Source organism: Puntigrus tetrazona, chromosome 18, assembly GCF_018831695.1.
Source record: "Puntigrus tetrazona isolate hp1 chromosome 18, ASM1883169v1, whole genome shotgun sequence".
In the NCBI taxonomy this organism is placed as follows: Eukaryota; Metazoa; Chordata; class Actinopteri; order Cypriniformes; family Cyprinidae; genus Puntigrus; species Puntigrus tetrazona.
Genome location: NC_056716.1, coordinates 11,330,097 through 11,350,704, shown reverse-complemented (window position 1 = coordinate 11,350,704; position 20,608 = coordinate 11,330,097). Strand labels below are relative to the sequence as shown.

Here is a 20,608-nt window from a genome sequence, read left to right as displayed (position 1 = left end):
ACTATCTCATTTGACACTGAGATTGACACGGATCCTTGAAATGTGATAAATGCAGAATTTATTACAATGCAGAAATTACATAAATAAAAACACTAATTTTGTGGGTTTGTTTCATCTTTATTTACTGCATGCCACGTTTACAAACAGGCTCACCCAAGGTGTTCTGGGTCAACTGACGTACAGCGGATGATCATATTGGAATAAAGATAGTAGAATACGTTAAGAGAACATTGGAATAACATTATTTCAACATTAGAATAACGTTCCCCAGATGTTGTTCTACTGTTAGAATAACGTTCTACAAACCAGAAACTAATATTTTATTTCCATAAAGAAAATTTTCCTGGCTAACCAAAAATTGACATTCCCAGAAAGTTCTGGTAAACAAGAATCGCTCGTAGTGCATTACGCATCTTTGCACCAATAAAATTTAAAAGTGTTTTTGTACCAAATTATTCATAATACGGATAATTATTACGTAGGCTACTTACATTGGAAAGGCTTCTGTGACTTCTGTGACTCGTGTGTTTTTAGGTGTGTTCACCTTGAAGCGGCACTACAGCAACCGATTGGTGTATTACATAAAAGTACATTTACATAAAAGTATTGATGTCATACACCGATACACTAAGCCTCAAATACACTCCGGAGCAGCATTTGAGATATTGTGGATTTAGTGTGAGTTAAGGGCACTGCGCTTTGGTATTTTAAGACCTGGAACAGTCCTACTTCCTGTCGATATTCAAAATGCTGCTTTGTTTACACGAAAGTCTATAGAATACCCAAGACATGTCACTCGTATAGTTTTGAATGGGGAAAAATACAACGCTAAAAATGGCTGATCAATCATAAGAAGCCCCGCCTTCTAAATAAAATAGCCAATCACTGATCTGTGAAGTCGGCGCATCACTGCATCTGCTGGTAGAAGTTCTGGTTGCTATAGAAACAGTCAGCATTCTGAGACGTGTGGTCACAACAAAGTCTCTTTATGTCCACGCCCCGAAACATGCTAAATGAAATGAACTGTGATTTGTTGTTTGGCATGTCAGTCAAAATAAGCTAAAGCAAAATAAACAACATTTATGGTACAGTTGTCAACAGATTTCATTAGGCTTACGATTTTTGAAATCACCAATGAACAGTTTTGGCAGTTGACATGACTTGCCTTAAAGGGACATTGTATATACTGATAGATGCTAATATAGACAATTAATTCCTCTCATGCATGCGCTGAATGCACGTTAGTTTACCATAGTCTGTGCGGTGTGTCTGAACACAGCTTTTTGGTTCGATGCTAAGGAAACAAAAAGGAAAAAAATTTTTGAAAGTATATGCATTAGTAACTTTATTATAAGATTCCATTAGTTAACGTATCACAGTATATTCAAGTGTTAGTTAATTATTGTAAAGTCTCACCTATATGATGAAACTAACTAACTAATCGAACCCCCCAACTCCAGAGTGTGTCCTGGTGCCTGGTCTGGCTGCATGATTATCATCCACGCCACAAGTGTGACAGACCCAATAATTAAATCTTTTAATAGTGCTAATAGTAATAGCCCAATGGTGACAAAAAATGTCCCTTTCTCCAAATTTAATGCAAAGTCTTTCTTTTACACTTCTCACATCAGAGTGCTCAGCTGAGAGGGTCAAAGTGACCAAACCAGTTCTTTTCTTTCCTTTCCTGCATCTTCGAGGCATTATTTCCAATCACCTTGGCAACCAAGCTTCAGTGAGCTGTGACAATGGTGTGATGGCAAACTAGTCCTTAAAACCACACAAAAAGTGGTCTTGCGCTACCTTGCCTAGAGGCTATCTACGCTAATGTGCGATTGAGATAGATAAGACAACATTACAAAAGACTGTGACTTTCTTCAGCTCCAGTGCCACAGGTGGAAAAACATGCGTCATACTCTTTTTGATGGAATCGATGTAGAGTAGAATCTGCATTTTGGCAAACAAAAAAAGTTTTAAAAGTATTATAGGGTTAGGGTAGGCATAGGGAGGGCTTTATTGTCCCAATAAGGTGGCATCCATTAAATCATTTGAATTAAAATGAGAACTTCTAGAAATAGCATAGAATCTAGAAATAGCACATCACTAAAAGAATGCTGCCATTTACACTGTAAATAGAATCCATTGTTATTTGCAAAAATGCTGCTATACTTACATTGAAATATGACCTTTTATCTACAGCTTTTTTTCTGGTATTTACAAATTAGAGATTTTACTAGGAAACATTTCACTGGTTTTGAAACCATACCTCAAAATTATACGTAATTGCTTTATACTGGATAAGGTAAATGTAAACTGACCACATAAAGCAAGAATTGGAAAAGGAGCTTTGCAGAACTTGGTAGAAAGTGTTTTAATGAAAGCTCATAAGGCATTTTGTCTCATTCATTTTTGGCATGTTATATGTTATACTTTTACACTGAAAAAAAGTATATTCAGATTTATTTCAGAGGCATATAAAATTGATTTGCCACCTGAGCCGAAATTGGGTATTCCTGGAGATATATTAGATATAGGAAGTAAAGCTGTTTCTTTATGCACGATCTTAGCAAAAAAGACTATTTTAAAGAAATGGAAGTCTTATGTGCCTATAATCAAAGTTTATCTGAGAGACATCAGCTATGTGTTACTCCTAGAAGAGTTGAGATGTAAGATATCAGATAGACATATTTTCAAGAATATGACATTTTGAGATATAATTTCTTACTAGCAAAGGGGTCAAGATTAGGGGTGCATTCTAAGTGTTTTAAATAAGTTTATGATTTTATATATTGCTTACTAATTTTTCAACAAAGAATTATTAGATATCTGGAAATTAGGGTACTATATTACAGCCCTTGCTTAGTTCTTGCTTGTGTTAATGTTGGGGAGTAAGCTGTATCCTAAACGATCAGAGGTGCAATAGTCACTATAACTTATTGTATTTGTATATTCTATCCTCTACGCAATTTTTTACCAAGGGATCACCTTTGAAACATGATTCAGCTATTTTTGGGCTAGTTTTGTGTAGCAGTTGGGTGGGTTTTGTTCTACGAAAAGCTGGTAACCCTAATGGAAGGATGAGGGATATGGAGGGAGAAGACAAGTTGGAGCCAGAGGGAAAAGGGATCCCTGTGGAGCTGGTGGTGGACTGATGGGCCACGGAGGAGAGGAGGGAGCTAGGAGCTAGGAGCCACAGTGGAGCTACTAGGTCAACAGGCAAATGTGGAAACAGAGGCTCGAGGATGGAGACAAAGGATCCTCCAGCCTTGATGCCGATGGAGACTTGTGTTAATCCCATCCTCAGCTATGGTGCAGTGGGCAGAGCTCACCTCCGTGCTGTCGTTAGCGCTCTTCCCCATGGCGAGTTCTGTAGCCAAATCTCAAACCTGATCTGATGTCGCCTCTGGTTCTGAGGCAATCCTCAACTCTGTCTGTCCTATAGGTGATGGATGTGTCGCAGTGGAGTCATGCTTTGCATCAGCAGTAGGCTCAGGCTCTTGCTCTGCGCTCTGGGTCCTGTATATGGGGTAGGAATAGGGGTAGGGTGCTCTTCACACACAGGAACTTGGCCTTTCTCCAGTTCAGTCCTGTGGTGTCCAAGGGGCGACAGCAATTTGCTTCGATCCGGAAAAGGGATTTCAGGGTCTCATCATCAAAAGGAGGTGATGCAAGATGAGCGAGAGGAGTTATATAATGAGTGTACAAATAAAAAGTTGACGACACTAGGTAATACAGGGAAGACTAAGACACAACGCTTCATGACTTAATAGACTGGTTTGAGATGTGCCTCACTTTGCCTGAAATGTAAACGAGAGTAGGCAGCTGCAGAGGAGGGGAGGAATGAAATAAGTGCACTCAAGATCTGCAGACAAACAATTGTGAGGTGTTGCTTTATATGAAAATTAATGTGATAAACAGTACACTCAAAGTGCTTGCTTTAACTCCATACGAAAGGCGTATTCATCATCCATGTTTACTTTAATCCAAGGGTGTCAAACTCAGTTCCTGGAGGGCCACAGTCCTGCAGAGTTTATTTCCAACCTTGCTCCAACACACAAACCATGTAGGTTTCAAATAGTCTGAATGACCTGATTAGTTGGATCAGGTGTGTTTAATTAGGGTTGAAGCAAAATTTGAAATTGAGTTTGACACCCCTGCTTTAATACAAAGCATTTCAGAATAAACTGACCAAAATGGGGACCAAACTTTTGAAAACCTGCCCACATTCTATCTGCGTATAAAATGTCTGTAAAACTACTGGAAGTGGGAGGTGTGACTTCATTTGCGCTCCACCATCATCGATATCATGTGTTGCTTCTGATATCCTCCGACCAGATCTAACTTTTTATATCCAATCAAAATGTACTAATTAAATTGTTACTATAGACAGATGCATGTTCTGTACAGTGGCCAAATGGATTTTGAGCCATTCCTTTGCAAAACAGTAGCCAGGTCACTACATGATGCTACACTACATGATATACGGCACCACTTTCAGGATACAACGTTTGCGTGGTTCTCCAGAACGGTTGTCTTGTCTAGCATAAGTATTGTGCCTAGAGAATGTCATGTGTATGTGTATGTGAATGTGTATCATTAATAGGCACTTACCTAAAGCCAAAAAACATTTTATTTTACCTTCATTTTGCTCTCATTGTTGTGTGGAAAACTACTTTTAAACAGAAAGAAGTGGAATATTAATGTACATATTTACAGTTTGTCTATTTGGACGGAATTTGTGTTACCTGAGGTAAGTTCTCCAGAACTTTTTACAATAGGTAAAAGTTGACATTTACGTAATGATTACTGAGATTACATATTCAGACAGGACATAAATCCATTGAGAAGCTTTAGTAATAATTACTGGTCCGAATAGAGCTTAATAGTAATAACAAAGACTGTGACAACGGTTTTCTTGTCCATGTATTTATTTTTTTGAGAAGCAGCAGTCTAAGAAGTTGCATAACGTACAGTGCGATTAGCAGGAAAAAGAACTCACAATGATACAAAACCGCTACTCATGTTTGGATATAATTTAATGAATGCAGTGAAGCAAGCTGTTATTGAGGTCAGTGCACTAGTAGTCAAGTCAACCAATACTGATAAAAGCTTTTCACCTCTGCTGTCTATTTCTGACTCATTTCTAGGCAGAGAAAGCACCTGGCAAATTATATCTGTATGGCGGGGGAAGGTGTGAGGCTCTCGAGAGGTCAGGTTGAACTATGGTGTAACATCTCTGCCACTTACCTTGAGACCAGAATTTAAAATAGCCTATGTGTTGTGATAGACGTCTATTAGAGAAACCTCTAGGATGAATATTATAACAATTGTGTGTGTTTAAAATACTGTACCCAGGTTTAACAGAATTACAAAGAAACCAGCTACAGGTTTCACAGGAGGAAACATCTTGAACTTGCAGTGTTTTAGTGTGTTGGCACTGTGTTTAGGCCTGGCAACTATTTTGTCTTCTTTGTATCATTTTCTGGCAAGCAAAATGGTAGAACGCTTGGTTACATCTAATGGAGCATTGTCATGCACAAAGATCATAGCTTTCCTAAATGCAGCTGACTTTATCTTGTACACGTTTGAAGAAGAATCTGGTTGTAGTTTTGGGATTTCATTTTAGTTTGTCTATAAACCAAAAGGTTAAAACTAGCTCAAAAAAGTGGTTTTCATGCTGCAGTTTGTGATGTTTGTTAACTAGGGCTCAAGAGCCTGAGTCCTTCAGTGAAAAATTGTATCACTGGAGGCTAATAAGTTCCTGGTGGTTTCACACCCAAGTCCTTGCAGATCTTTTGATGGTAATTTGTAACTTTTAGTCACATTTTTTGTAACCTTTCTGACTGTTATTGACAACAAACCACTCGATTGTCCAACAGTCACACTTTAATAGTTTGGTTCATCTTCAGAACAAAAATTACGTAATTTTGATTTGAGCTTTCTGACACTGCATTGATAATAATGCAACTGAAATGTTCCCAAGTCCAGAAGGACAGTGTTAAAATAGTCCATGCGACCTCAGTGGTTCAACATTAAAGGTAAAGTTTACCCAAAAATTTATATTACCCTGTATTTTACTCCCCCCGAAGCCATCCTAGGTGTATATGACTTTCTTCTTTCAGACGAACACAGTCAAAAGTTTTTAAAAATGTATCATGGCTCTTTCAAGCTTGGTAATTTAGTTCTTTGCGTGCAAAATATATTCTTAAAGTTTCATAAAATCATGGTAGAACCACTGATGTTGCATTGATTATTTTAACAGTGTCTTTAATATGTCTTTGGGCCAGGGACCATTTTTAACTTGCATTGCTGTCTATGCAGCATCAGAAAGCTCAGTTTTCCTCTAAAATATTTTAGTTTGTGTTGAAAGAATGTCTTAAGTTTTTTGTTTTGTTTTCACTTTAAAGGATTTAATCGCACATTCCCTCAATTATACATCACCTGAAAATGAATAATACATGTTTGGAGAAAATGGCATATTTTTAATGGCTGCTTGTAAATGGTGAACACTATAAAACCACACTGATATATTCAAGCAAAGTCAAACCAAAGGAAGATTTGAACAGGTATAGCTATGTTCTTGGGTCAAGAGCCTTTTCAAAAATGTTGTGTATTAAACAAATGGATACTTATTGTAAACATTTCAATGCTTTTGTATGCTGCCGGCTAAAATGGTGCTTTTAAGTAGTTTTGTGGGGGAATAATAATACAAAACAAAAATAAAGGTGACTCCGGTCCCCGTGGGTTCAACCAACGCAACAGCACCTCTGTGTGGTTCTACAAATAGTGAAACGAAAATAACCTCTGGTGTCTGAATTTTGATGACCAAAATGAGGGATTACAAGAATTCGTTACAGTAAATGAGTGTAGTGAACTTATTAGGGTTTAGTGCATACAAGACAAACAAGATGAAAGCACAATATATATATATATATTATTAGAAATAAACCATTGTTTATGCAGAAAGACTGACATCTTTTAACTTTCAGACTTCACACAATAAATTATGAATCAATAAATAGGGTTAATAAAACATTTGTAGTAAACCATGGCTCTTAAACAACAATCATATTATGATAAAATATGATAGATTTACAAAGTCAGCAACTTCAATAACAACGTAAAAACACAGTAACTACACATTTGCAGTGACATTAGTTCTCAGACTGAGGTTGGTGCTTTTAAATAGGTTTGGCTCTACTGTGCACAGCTTCAGTAAAAAACAGAACATGATGAAATCAAATACAATTCATTCAAACAACATCTATGTCTCTGGATTGTGTAGTTCCTGTGTAGTTTCCTGTGTTTAACATAGCATATTTAGATTATGACACAGCATGGCAGCACAATGGCAAACAGTACCAAAAACATGACTAAAAAAGTCATTTTGAAATTTACTTAATTTAATATCAGCTTCTTTTTTGCTGGATCACTGCTCTCCAGAGGAAACCTTGCTTATAAAACTAGTCTTAATTTTGAGAAAAGAGTAATGCAACAGAGAAAACTGACACTCCCTATCAAAAATTGTTCCGGGGTCGACTGAACAATAAATATGTATTCTTTAAGACTGATATTTACGTCGGTTACACTTTATTTTTAAAGTCCACTTTAGACGGTCTAACTATATGTAACTGTAATTACATGTCAACTACATGTTAACTAATTTTCATTAATACACATGTAGTAACTAGCAATAGACTGTTAGGGTAGGTTTAGGGTTAGTAGAATAGGTTGACATATACTTGTAAAGTTTCTGATAGTGATATGTTGTGGATCCATCAAACTAAAGTGTTAAAGGATATTAAGCAGACAGTCTACTAATACTCTAATTACTGCTAGGTGATGCGTAGATGCGAAGTTACTTACGGTTAGCAGAATGTCAAACTAAACTTTGTTTTAAGTCAGCTGCATAAAAACATAAAAATCTTCCGGCTAACTGCTAGTTGGTCAGGCTAGCTATATAGACGATTTTACGCCCCAAAAACAAATAGGAAAAAAAAAGAAAATTAAGCCATTTTAGTATGATTAAGTGTGTGATTTTAATGAATTTAGCACCCCAGTTCTGATATGTCATTAAATATATAGTAATGAATTATTCAAGTAATTATATTTCATTTTATTTTTGCTATTTTAAATAAAACAAAGAGAAAATTATTTAATGTAGTGTATTCCTGACAACCTAATGAGAATGGCCACTGAGAATAATTAAAAGAGTGTTAATTACAGGTTCTGTTGACCGGCTAGTCTCTCTCCCAGTCTCCTGACCAGTTCTGCTAGCTCCTCTGTCTGACGAGATTTCTCCTCCAGCAGCTCATAGCGTAAACTTGAGATGTCCTGCTTGATCTCTTTTAGTTCCCCTGTAAGACACAAAGAGATTGATAAACACCTTCTACCATCAGTTATATGTTTGCATAACTAGATCATAACTGGATCACTGACACTCAACCAGAAACCCACCTTAAAAAGTGGTTCTACCAGACAATAATAACCCAACAATAAATACAAGTTTAAAGCAAACCATTTTACAAAAAGAAGTTTAAAATTCTAATTCGGAATGATAAAAAAAGGTTTTATGACACAGGTATTTTACTTTGGAGGACAGATATCACAAGCATCATCTAAATTGAATTAACAGCACAAAGTCTGGTTTGTACCTTCATTTACTTCATCTCCTTCTTTGTCAGTCTGTGCTTTGATCACATATCGTTTGATGAGCCGTTTCATGATCCTCTGTGGAGAGAAAAAAATAGCACAAAATTTATTTGCAAGGTTCATCCTAAAAGATACGCGATATACATTATTATTAAACAGCTTCCCAAAATAGCTTGTTCTGATTGGTCAGTCACTGCCATTACTGATCACTGTTGGAAATCTGATTTCTTGTCTCTAATATCGTTCCGTGATCTCTTTATTCTAAGCATTCTATTGGTTGTGTTTTACCTGGTAACGACTTGTATGAGGTGAATTCTTCTCACTGGATTCTTTTTGTTTGCCCGACTGAAAGAAAAAAATGTGTTTTCTTTTTAATAAATGAAAAGCTCTTCGTGTTGTTACACAATCTGGCCATAAGAGGGAACCAAATACCAATAAAAGCATATAATACGCATAGAAAAAATATGTAGTCATGTAAAGAACCCCATGTTAATATATAAATAATAGAAAGCAATGTTGTGAGAACTCTCTCGCGCATGAGATGCAATTTGATTTAGGAATGCCTCTCCTCCACCTTACCTCATTGAGCTCAGTGTCCTCCTTCAGGTCCTCTTTGTGTCTGTGAAGAGGTATTAGCAGGAGCTGTTTGAGTTTGATAGCCAGGCTGATGACTGATTTTGGGCTGGGGATGAGATTAAAGGGCACAGGCAGCGTCCCTCCTTCCTCAAAGTACGAAAACCACAACTTAGCCCTGGCAAACTTCCACTCCACATCCGCATCATCCTGTCACAAAGATACACACAAGATACCGGCAAGTGACATTTCATTGGAAATGCCTACTAATTTTCATTTAGAGTGGCATCAAATTTTATTTTGCATTAGTACATGTATCATGCGTTGCTTTAAAAGGAACACTCCACTTTCTTTCTCCAACCCCCAGTTACAGTTTTTGAATCCATTCAGCCGGTCCGGCGATAGCACTTAGCATAGCTTAGCATAGATCAATTAGACCAGTGGCGTCACATTCAAAAAGGATCAGAGTTTTGATATTTTTCATATTTAAAACCTGACTCTTTAGGTGTAACAGGAGGTGCGCAGCAGGCATGGTGATATCACACAGCACCTCATAACAGCCAGACCCGGATATGGAGCATGTCTTGCGAGCTGGGAACTATTTTCCACAGGCGCTGCGTGATATCGCACTCTGGGGAATTTGGAGAATGAGCTTATTTCCAAAAACAAGAGGAGTGTTCCTTTAAATAACTAAAATATCTATTATCAAAGTATAATTTATAAAGATAAAGATAGAACCGATGCACTTTTTAAGAAAACCATTTTTACCTAAAGAACTGTAAAAAGCAGATTTAAAAATGTTAGTTTTATAAAATTATGCACCGGAGGTTGTGAACACACTCAGGACAGTTGGTCATTGCATCAGATCTTAATTTTTGGGTGAACTATCCCTTTAAGTTTGGATAGCTACTGTTATAGAATTTCCTCATGTGACAACTAGTCTCAGTCTACTCTATATACACTCTTAACATCAATTAAAATATACAAAATATATCTTTATTTACTGTCTTAAAATATTAAAGGTATCATAAAAGTTATGAAAGTCGGAAGGTTGCAGCAATGTTATTACAGAACCATTTTGGGTTCCGCAAATAACTTATAATGGAACAGATCTTAAAAGTTACATTTTTCTTAGTGTAAAGATCTTTTTAATAACCTAAACAGCATTTCCCGAAATTAAAGAAATAAAAAGGTTCCATTAATGTTAAAGAATCTTCAACGCGAGAACTAAATCACACTGAATTTGATTTTGTAGCATCTGATAAAAACCAATACTAAAACATTAAAAGGCCGTGTGATTGCAACAGTGCAGTGTGTTGACATATTAGTAATGGTCAAATAATAATGAGATTCCCATATGGCAATAAAAACTTCAAAAAAAACATTCTCTGTTTCCCGTTACCACATCAGACCACTCTGACGCAATAAAGATTTATGGATTGATAACAACATTCTTGCTTTGCAGCAGCATTAATGTTTGTTGTATTTTTCATCCAGTGCATGAGTAATTCATATTTCACTGTTAAGTGCTACTGTATTATTATACGAAGGACAAGTTGCTTTTACAAAAACGGGCTGTAGTTTATAAAACCAACAAAAATCAATTTCTACTGTAACCAGAGAAGACTTCCTATTGCAGTTTAACAAACGAAACAGTACCATAAAGGATCTGTATCTCATTTAAAAAGGAGTATAAATGGGAAATTATGATGTCTGGACATTTGCCCGAGGCCTGTACCATCCTACTATCCACAGATCTCATTTCAGAATATGATTACCTCAATTTCCTGAAATGAGTTGTTGATCATGGCGATGAGCATGTTGAGTAAGACGATAACCATGGTAACGTTGTAGACCCCGTAAAGGACATAGCCAATATTCTCAATGAATTTGTGCCCGTTGTTGATGACGACAGACTTGACCTCAGAAAGTCCAAAAATAGCCCAGAATAAAGTTTTAAAGCTTTCCTCAACACTGGAGAAGGAGAAACAGACAACTTCCTTTAGTGTGGGTTATATCACTTAATTCATCATTTTAATGATCATGTATTTGAATTCATAATTTATTACATATACATACACATATAGGAAAGTATGTTTTATTATATGCACGCATATAATAAGTGCCATTTGTTAACTAACATGAATGATAAAAAACATCTCACTTCATGTTAAATTTAATATTTAATAATACATTATTAAAATCAAAAGTGATGTCTCTTAATATTTGACCAACATTAACAACGATTAAGAAATACTGTGACAAATGTACTGCATTATTAGTTATTAGTTTGTGTTAATTAATACATTAACTAATGTTAACCATTGGGACCTTATTACTAAATCCCGCCCAAAATGTCGCTTTGTGTTTTTTATTCTGTTTGTAGGCTTTAGGGTCACACAAATGTAGAGTCTTTGTCTTAAGAAAATAACAAAGAAGTGCAGTAAATGAAGAAGCGTTTTTCTCTACAATAATAGTTTATAATAGTGCTATTATATGTGTGTGTGTGTGTGTGTGTGTGTTAGTGTATTTATTAAATAAACCTATGCAGTAAATATTTTTTTTAATTACATATATTTACATGCATATATTTATAGAATTTATTACATATATTTAGTATACAAATATAAAAATTTTCTTAAATATATACACGTGCATGTGTGTGTGTATTTCTATATAATAACAGCACACAAACATATATAGAAATATGTAAACAACGTATTTTGGATGCGATTAATCGTTAGACAGCGCTAGTTTATAATTATGAAAATAAAATGATCTGATAATAACATCAAGCAACATTATTAGTGGTGGTGAATTTCTATATATTTTGCAATCTGCTTATAACAAACCAGAGGTGCGTTGCCTAAAAGCAACTATGGTCGCAAGTTCCATCATTACCAATAGAGTTCAATAGAACTAACGGAACTGTTTCCGATTTTGATTTCACAAGGTCTTTAATGAATTTCACTGCATTTCAAATGAATTACTTATCTTTTTCATATTAACCTGAGCCTTGTTAACAGAGTCTTGGACTCTTATACACTCTCATGTCCACATGGACATGGCGTGGTAGTCATGATAATCAAATTTGCCAAACGCCTACTTCCAGTATGGCCTTATGCATTGCTGCCAAAGGCTCTGGGCGCTTTTGTAATTATATAACTAATAAAGTCACGGATGTGATGCAATTACAAAGGACAAGACAAACAGGAATTGACCGTTGCTTACGTTGTGAAGGCACCGTTCTGCTTCGCTCCGCGATAGTATGAGTAGAGGTTAAACATTCCAATCATGAAGGCCACAAACACCATTATGAAGATCACCATGAATTTAAATATGTCTTTTACAGTCCTGCCCAGAGAGATCTGCAAGGGCCCAAAGCTCTCGTTCGCAGGTAGGATGTACGCAATCCGAGAGAAGCTCAGAACCACTGCGATGGCATAAAGGCCCTCGGAGATCAGCTGAGGGTCTGAAGGAACCCAGTGGACACGAGCTGAAATATATGCATGTTTCATGAAATGAGTCTTCAGGTGACAGGTGTCTTTTGAAAAATTATTTAATTGACAGAAATATTGAAGGTGACATTTTCAATAAGAAACATTTCCTTTAATCATCTTTATCACTGCTTTTTTTTTTTTTTTAATTGTTTATTTATTTACCATCTTTGGTTCTAGGTAGACATCTCCAGATAATAAAAAAGTGATATTTTTTAAATTGGACAAAATAGTTTTTTCAGTAATATTAAACAGCGATACTCACCAAGACGATAGTATTCTATCTCAAGGGGCAAGGTAATGTTTGATAGATCTGTGTAGTGCTTGTCCACATAATTCTGTGCAACATTTGCATGCCAAAATGCCATAAATCTAGCAATAAATGAAGTCACAAAAATGGCCAGCATGCCGAAGTCCAGCAAATTCCAAGGCTCCAGCAGATATTCCCGAGGACCCTGAGACCATATCTCTTTACATTCAGCCCAAATCATTCCTTTTATTGGAAAAAGAAGAAACGGATAATTAGCGTTCATGCACTTAGTTCATGCATTTAGTGTCTTAAACTTTCTTTTTAAATTAACGAAGCTGCTGTACATATCATTTCTACAAATATTTCTAAAAGATTTGACAGATGTGACAGATGTTAGACAGTTCAAAGAGTGTGACCTATGAATCATTGTGTGCTTGCACCAGTCATTTGGGATTTATTTTAGTACATCACTGTGGGAAAAGTTTTTTTTAACCTTTAGCTTCATATTGTTAATAGCAGGTTTTCATATTTGATACACTAGGCTTTTATGGCTCTTATAGTTTAATATAGGATAACATGTACATTTTTGAGCAGTTGCTGATATTTATGTAACCAAAAAAGTCAAATGTTCTTAGTTTTATGATCTCCATATTTTATTTTTTTGGTAGGGAAAGATATAATGCAAATAAGCATTCCTTAAGTCTGATATATCATATTTGCTATTCACATTTTAAAAAGTTGCTTCATTCCAGTGCAACAAGTGTTATTCAAATGTTCTTCTTAAAATATTATTTTTACTTCTATTTATTATGTTTACTATTGTGTATAAAATGTCCAGGTTTTTCAGCAATGTTTTAGCAAAGTCCTTAAAAGTTTGTGCGTCAAATGATACCGTAAGCTTTATATAGGTTAAGCTTGAAGTTTAATGTGTCATAAAAGCTAGTTCTATAGTGCATTTATGATCGATTTTGGAATTTATTTACTAACTCGCATACAGAGAATGAGCAGTGTGAACATTCTGCAAAAGTTATTTTATGTTCCAAAAAATCCATACGGGTTTGCAACATCATGCGGGTGAGCAAATAAACTGAAAATCCAAAATAATGTTTGATTTGCTGTTGTGTAACACGAGGATGAGATGATGTCTGACCTACGACCCAAGAAATGATCAGCATTTCCATCCAGGTGAAAGGGGTGGTCTTCATGCGGAACAATTGGGAAGGGTGGTCATGGATGGTCATATTTGGTAAGAGAGATGTCCCTTCAAAACGGTCAGCAGCGTTCATAATGAGAAGGCCAAGAAAGATTGTGAAAGAAGCTGCATGTGCCACAAATTTTAAAAAAGGACCACGGATGATCTTCCCCAACTGTAATCAAAAACATTGCACAAAACAGGTCAAGAATATTCTAAAGTAATATTATTTTAGTAAGAAGTAACAGCTGTAGCGGTTGCTCATGTACATACTATTTACTTATTGTAGCAATTATAATAACTAAGTAATAATCAGGTAATAGCCTTAAACCTAACCCTTGTAGTTACCTTACATTACCAGTACTTTCTTGGATAAATACATTGTAAGTACATGTATTGTAAAATAAAGTGCAACCGAAAGAGCATTGCGTTTGTGTTATTTGCTTGCTTATAATATCAAATAAGCGAGAAAAGATATTCAGTGCCATGGATGAATTCACAGTGACTAAAGGTTTAGGTTATTACAGTCTGACCTTGCTTGAGGGTGCTATCCAGTACAGTAAGGCCAGGATGGGAAGTCCAACCACCACCCCCAGAACCACCAGCAACTTGACAGCTGTGGTTTGCTGCCTGAGCCCTGACAGGTTCTCATACCATATGGACAAAAGCTGCTGTTGGCAGTTTGGATGGGCTACAAACTGTGTGGGAAGCATCAGAGCCGGCAGAGATACAGTAAACAGATATGTTTATATTACTGCGCTATCATGCACAGTGATTAAGCCATTGCATTTTTGCACTTGAGGCTACAATAGCTCAATCATTATGCCTAATAATTCACTTACTGAAATCGTTGCGTGAAATTTATGATTAAAAGTTTTTATTAAATGAGCCTACCTTTTTTAGCTCGTATTTGATGGCCAGTTTTAATCGAACTAGATCAGGCCTGCCACCCTTGTCACAGTGGCCACCTGCCTCTGTGTCTCCATTTAAAATGGCTTCCACCTCCTCTGTATTCCGACACAGATCCAGAAGTCCAACTACAAAATCCTTGCATTGCATAGACAGCTTCTTATAATCATTCTGAAAAAGGAAATTAGCATATATCTGTTGAAAGCATACACAAGACAATGGTAATACTTTTTATACTTGCTTTCACTGACAATATTAAAGGGACTGTTAAGCCAAAAATGATTGGTATCTGTTGGTCAAAACTGTGGTTATCAGAATTCATTAAATTAGAGACTTTAACCTGCCTCCATTTTTGTAACGGCACAGCATTCCGACATCATATTGTGCTACTTCTCGATTTTGTACTTGTAACCATCTACTACGGGAGAACAGCTGCTTTGCTGTAGTCATAACAATGTGACAGATTAGGTAGTCAAATATTAAGTTTTAAGTTATATACCATTTTATTCATCAATATACGATTCTACCATAAAACCTTAATTTAATTGGTGTTGATTATGTTTAAAATTTAAGTTGATATTAAAGTTTTTTCCATTTATGCAAAGATATGTCTGCTATTAACAACACCACCTACTAAGACTAAGGATATGTGGAGCAAAAAATTAGATCCTCTTCATAATCCATCAGTTGCATTTAAATAAATGACTGAATACCACTTTGTGTTGCACCGTCTTGTTTACTGTTGCTTAATGGACTTTACTGTTGCAACCCAGGCCCTATTTAGAGAACAGACTATCACAGAGATGAGGATTCTAACTTGAAACAGTAAGCAATCTCCCAGAACTATTAACACCCAGAACACCAATGCCCAAGTAAATATCCAAATTACCCTAGAAATCACCTTCAAATGCCACATTAACCTCCAAATTGATATTGCCATGGGCAAGCAACACTGACATCCTCTTTCATTTATCTTCAGTGGCTTAAAATGAAAGACATTGTAAAGTGTTACAAACACATAGGCCACAGAGTTTACCATATGAGTATTTTTGGTGCTTGCAAAATGAATGTAACTGGCATGTGGTTGTGCATGTTGAGGCAGAAAAAAATATTTTTTCTTTTACTTTCTAGAAATATAGTCTTACCATCTGTTAAATACTCAATCAGCAAACAAAACCTTCAACTCATCAATAATAATATAAGTTAGAAGAACTGAGCCACCCACTCAATGGCAAAGGCTGCAGACTCACCAACTACCAAGCATGACTGTACACCCACATCCATATGCACTATGCATAAAAAGTTAAAAGTTAAATAAAAAAAGCATAACTCTTAAACTCATTAGTCTAGCTGCTGGTCTTTTTCCTAATGTGTTTCCTGCCTAATATTGTTATTGCTATATATTATTTGATATTACCCAATGAAATGCTTGGTCAAACCCCATTACTGTGTTGACAATGACATATAACCTGTTCTAATGGGATGAGAAATTCTTCCATGTTTAACAGAATCTTAATGTTCCTCTCTTATCACGCTTACCTTGAACTCTTTTTCTATGTTGGCTAGTACAGCTAGTTCATTGCTGAGCTCCAAAGCAGTCAGTACTGGATCCTCACTGGACAGGGAAAGGTAGGCAGGGCTTGCCAACCCTTTGTAGGCATTGATTCTTGAACGTGAATGGCTAAAAGAGTCGTGCCTCTGGTGATAGAGGCAGCTGTTGCATTTGCAAAAGTAGTCATGTGGGCGTGCAATGCGGGCGCCCTTCCTTAGCAGAATGTGCACGATCTCGTATTCGTGGCAATGAGAAGCTAGTATAATGGGTGTAATATCATGGGAAAAACGAGTGCCATCCTCGTCATAGGCGAAGAAATCGCCTTGCGTCTCTGCCTGGAGGGGGCTGCTAGCGAGTTTAGATGTGTCAGCAAAGGCTTGGTGGCCCAAAATGGCTTCCACAATACGAATGTAGCCTTTACTTATGGCTAAAAGCAAAGCGTCACCAATCCTGGCCAGGTTCTCTTTCCTCAGCAAGAGTTCAGTCACTTCGAGGTGCTCGTTGGCAACCGCAAGCTGCAATGCATTCTGGCCCATGTAGTCCACACAGTTGACATTAAGGTCTGGGAGTTCTTCTAGCATCCTACGGATGACAGGGATATTTCCATACTCTGCCGCCTCTAGGAAACGCTCTTCAGTTGGCGATAGACTATTGTAACGGGCATTAAACATGTAGGCCGGTCTCCGCATAGCCATGCGGCGGCTCTTAGCCAGTGCATGCCTTTGAAGGTCATCGTTGCTCCACCTTTTTCAACAGAGAGAAAATTAAATAGCAAAACTTGTTTTAAACAAATGCAGACTCATTAACAACATTCAAAAATAAAAATGAAAATTTCAGCTCACTTCAAACCAAGCAGCTTTATCAATGCATTAAATTCATTCAACCAATCTGAACCTGTTGCAAAATCTGCTTGAGGAAATCCTGATCCCATGGGTTACTATTTAGGTTACTATTTTAAGAAAATTTGCAGAACACTGATAAATGTGGACAGTGATAAAATGTCATGAGCAACTTGCACCTGTTGCCACATTTCTGCAAAATAATATTATTTGATTATATGACTCTATATGAATGTTGTTTGTTAAAACTGCTTTATTGAGTTAAAAAAAAGACAGTAAACAACCCTAAAACTAACCAAAGTGTTAGAATAACCAAATGTGGGATAAAAAAATAAACCATGACATTTTAACTTATGCCTATGAATCTTTAATATCTTTTGTCATAATTCATGTCTCACGGGACAGCGTAGTACTAAATGTGAAAACATACTGGTTTAATAATCATGCATCATGGTAAAAGTTTTGGGAGGTCACATCATGATACTAAAAAGGAATGAAGGTTGTTGCTATTTTACTGCCACTAGTGTTCATTTTGTGGTAAAATAAGTTTTATGTATTGCAATGTTTTGTTTCTTTTTTAATTTAGCAAAAATTAAGATATAGGTAATGTTTTCCTTCAAGCTTGTATTATAAGGCTTCAAGAAATCAATGCTTTCTTTACACTACCTGGTCTCGTGGCATAAACAGGTGCACTTTTTAGCGAGAAAAAAAAAAAATACTAATAAGTACATATCACTGCAGTTTCCAAAAGAAAAAATGAGCACCTCAAGCAGTAAAACTCCAAAACCTTTTATTCGTTTTCACACAGATTTACAGAGTTTTGATTAAAAAAAGCATACTTTTCACACAAATTCAAACAATATTGAATTTGAAAAAACGATATTTGAAGTAATAAAAACACATCAATATGTACCTATATTAACGTAATAGAATGGTGCCAGGGTTCACGTATTGAACCTGTGTTTTAGCGTCACTCAGTGGACATTCGTCTGTGAAACTGCAGCAAAATATACAGTAAGGCACATAAAAAAGATACATATTTTTATGACCAGGTGGTCTTTACATCATTTTTTTAACATTTTTTTGTTAGCTGAAGGACTGTAATTTAACGACTTTTACCCGCAGGACTGCTGAAATGTTAAGTTGTATATAATCCTCAGATTTCAGAAAAACATTAAACTGCTGCAAACAGCTGCAAACATCTACGATGCATAATTTTTTTAAAACATAAAACGCACCAAATGACTGAGTTTAGAACGTTGTTTAAAACAGGGTAACAATTATATGTGTATGTCAGAACAAGAATAAAAGAGGGGATGTGCATGCATGATTGCATTTAGATTGATTAATTTTGGTGAAATCATTTGTTTGTTTCCGTAGCAATGACAGCGCTGAATCAGAGATCAATGAGCCCTCCTCCCACACTAATGCTGTCTTAGTTATTCAAGAAAATTCTCATCCCAGCATTCAAAGGGCACAACCACTGTTATCAGTGTCAGTCTTCTCCTCGTTACATTTCAATCTATATAAACCTTTCCCTTAAAAATTCAAAAACTCTGAGATCTTCATTAACGTTAATGTTCTGTATGTTGAGTGATACTAATCAAAGCAAAAGAGAATACAACAGACAGCATATGCGAGGGGCAAAATGTTGCTGAATATTAAAAAAATAAGGGTCAGATTTATCATAAATTTTCAAAACCATGCTTAATAACTAACTGGTTCTTAAAATACAGACCACATACGACCATGCGGAGAAAGAGGGATAGAAAATCTGTGTAACTTACCTTTTAACATAAAATGTTACAGTTACTAAGATTCAACCCTCATGAGCGTGACAACTAACCCCGGCCTGCCCTAATATTAAATTAAATCCAAAAATCACATGAAAAACTGTTTCAGTTTTGCAGTTATTTCTCTAATTCATCTTGAACTGTAAATAGTAATAGCCATGTCACAAAAAAAAAAAGTTATATATTTTTTTTAGTAAAGACTAACTTTTTAAAACATGCCATAGCTTGACAATCTTACAATATGTGCAGTTATCACAAAAAAAAATTATGTTTATATCTGTTTGTTGTATGTTATTATGTGAATGTACCACTGAAAAGAATCATTGCATTTCCTTGTACTGCTGTGTACTGACAAAGTACTCTATTAAGTAAAAAAAAAATTCTTAACTTTACTTATAATGGCAAATGCTGTGAAAATGTCTTCGTATGCATCAAAAATGTCATATAAGCGGCACTCACCTCTTGCAATACCGTGGTAAAGGATACTTTTCAAAGTCGGCGTTCATCCGTTGATGGGCAGAAGTGTGTTTAACAGAAGCGTTATCAGTGGACATCGGACTGCGGCTGTCTTCATGAATCTCTGAGCGCCGCTGATGCGCACGAGACTGCCGCTCACCTCAGGAACGGATGTGCACGCGCAAAAGTTAAGTGCAATTCTCCTCGGTCTTGTTTTCTTAATTAAAATGCGAACTATGGTGTCGGTCTGGTCCACAGGACTACACGCGCGTAGTTCAGGAAGCTTATTAAGTGTGTCCCCCTAATCAAATGTGTGATGACGTCACGGCTATAATGTAGAGACCGATCGATGTGCATACTATCCATCCTAAATTCTAGATGATACTAGTCATTTTCAATACTATTTAGGGCGCATAGTGTAGATGGTATCTCCGTTGGGAGGCAGGGTGTGACTTTTTTTAGTTTGATGAGGGGATTTTAAAGAAGATTACTGTACGATTTGAAACGTTGTATCTGAGCTGAGATAAATATTTTAAATAATATATATATATATATATATATATATATATATATATATATATATATATATATATATATATGTGGAGCAGGTCGCCCCCTAATGGGCACTAGCAATTGTCAAAGGCTACTGAAAATAATACAATTATGATAACTTAGCTTTACAAGGACGCATGAGTATGAGGGGGAAAAAGTGAATAAATGCTAGTTTGTATTTGTTTGATTGTTTGTTTTTGGTGCACACAACATATAAAACACAGAGAGGTGATGATTGTTTTACAGTACTTTGGAAAAATTAGGGAACCGTGTGAAAACGTTCCCTACTGAGTGTATTTAATACATCCAGCCAGGGGCCTGTTTACGCTCAGCTCCAGTGAGAGGC

General features: G+C 36.1%; 1 protein-coding gene across 1 annotated transcript; it reads right to left on the bottom strand.

Annotated features, from left to right (window-relative positions):
• Positions 1 to 4,907: 4,907 nt before the first annotated feature.
• On the bottom strand, positions 4,908 to 20,484 carry trpc6b (transient receptor potential cation channel, subfamily C, member 6b). Its single transcript, XM_043265135.1, has 12 exons — positions 19,714 to 20,484; positions 16,610 to 17,366; positions 15,056 to 15,241; positions 14,695 to 14,859; positions 14,120 to 14,336; positions 12,985 to 13,212; positions 12,454 to 12,718; positions 11,001 to 11,196; positions 9,229 to 9,432; positions 8,938 to 8,994; positions 8,652 to 8,727; positions 4,908 to 8,354 (listed from the first exon to the last, which is right to left on the bottom strand). Exons 1-12 carry the CDS (start codon positions 19,806 to 19,808, stop codon positions 8,218 to 8,220), a joined length of 2,583 nt encoding a protein of 860 aa, XP_043121070.1. The 5' UTR covers positions 19,809 to 20,484; the 3' UTR covers positions 4,908 to 8,217.
• Positions 20,485 to 20,608: the final 124 nt, after the last annotated feature.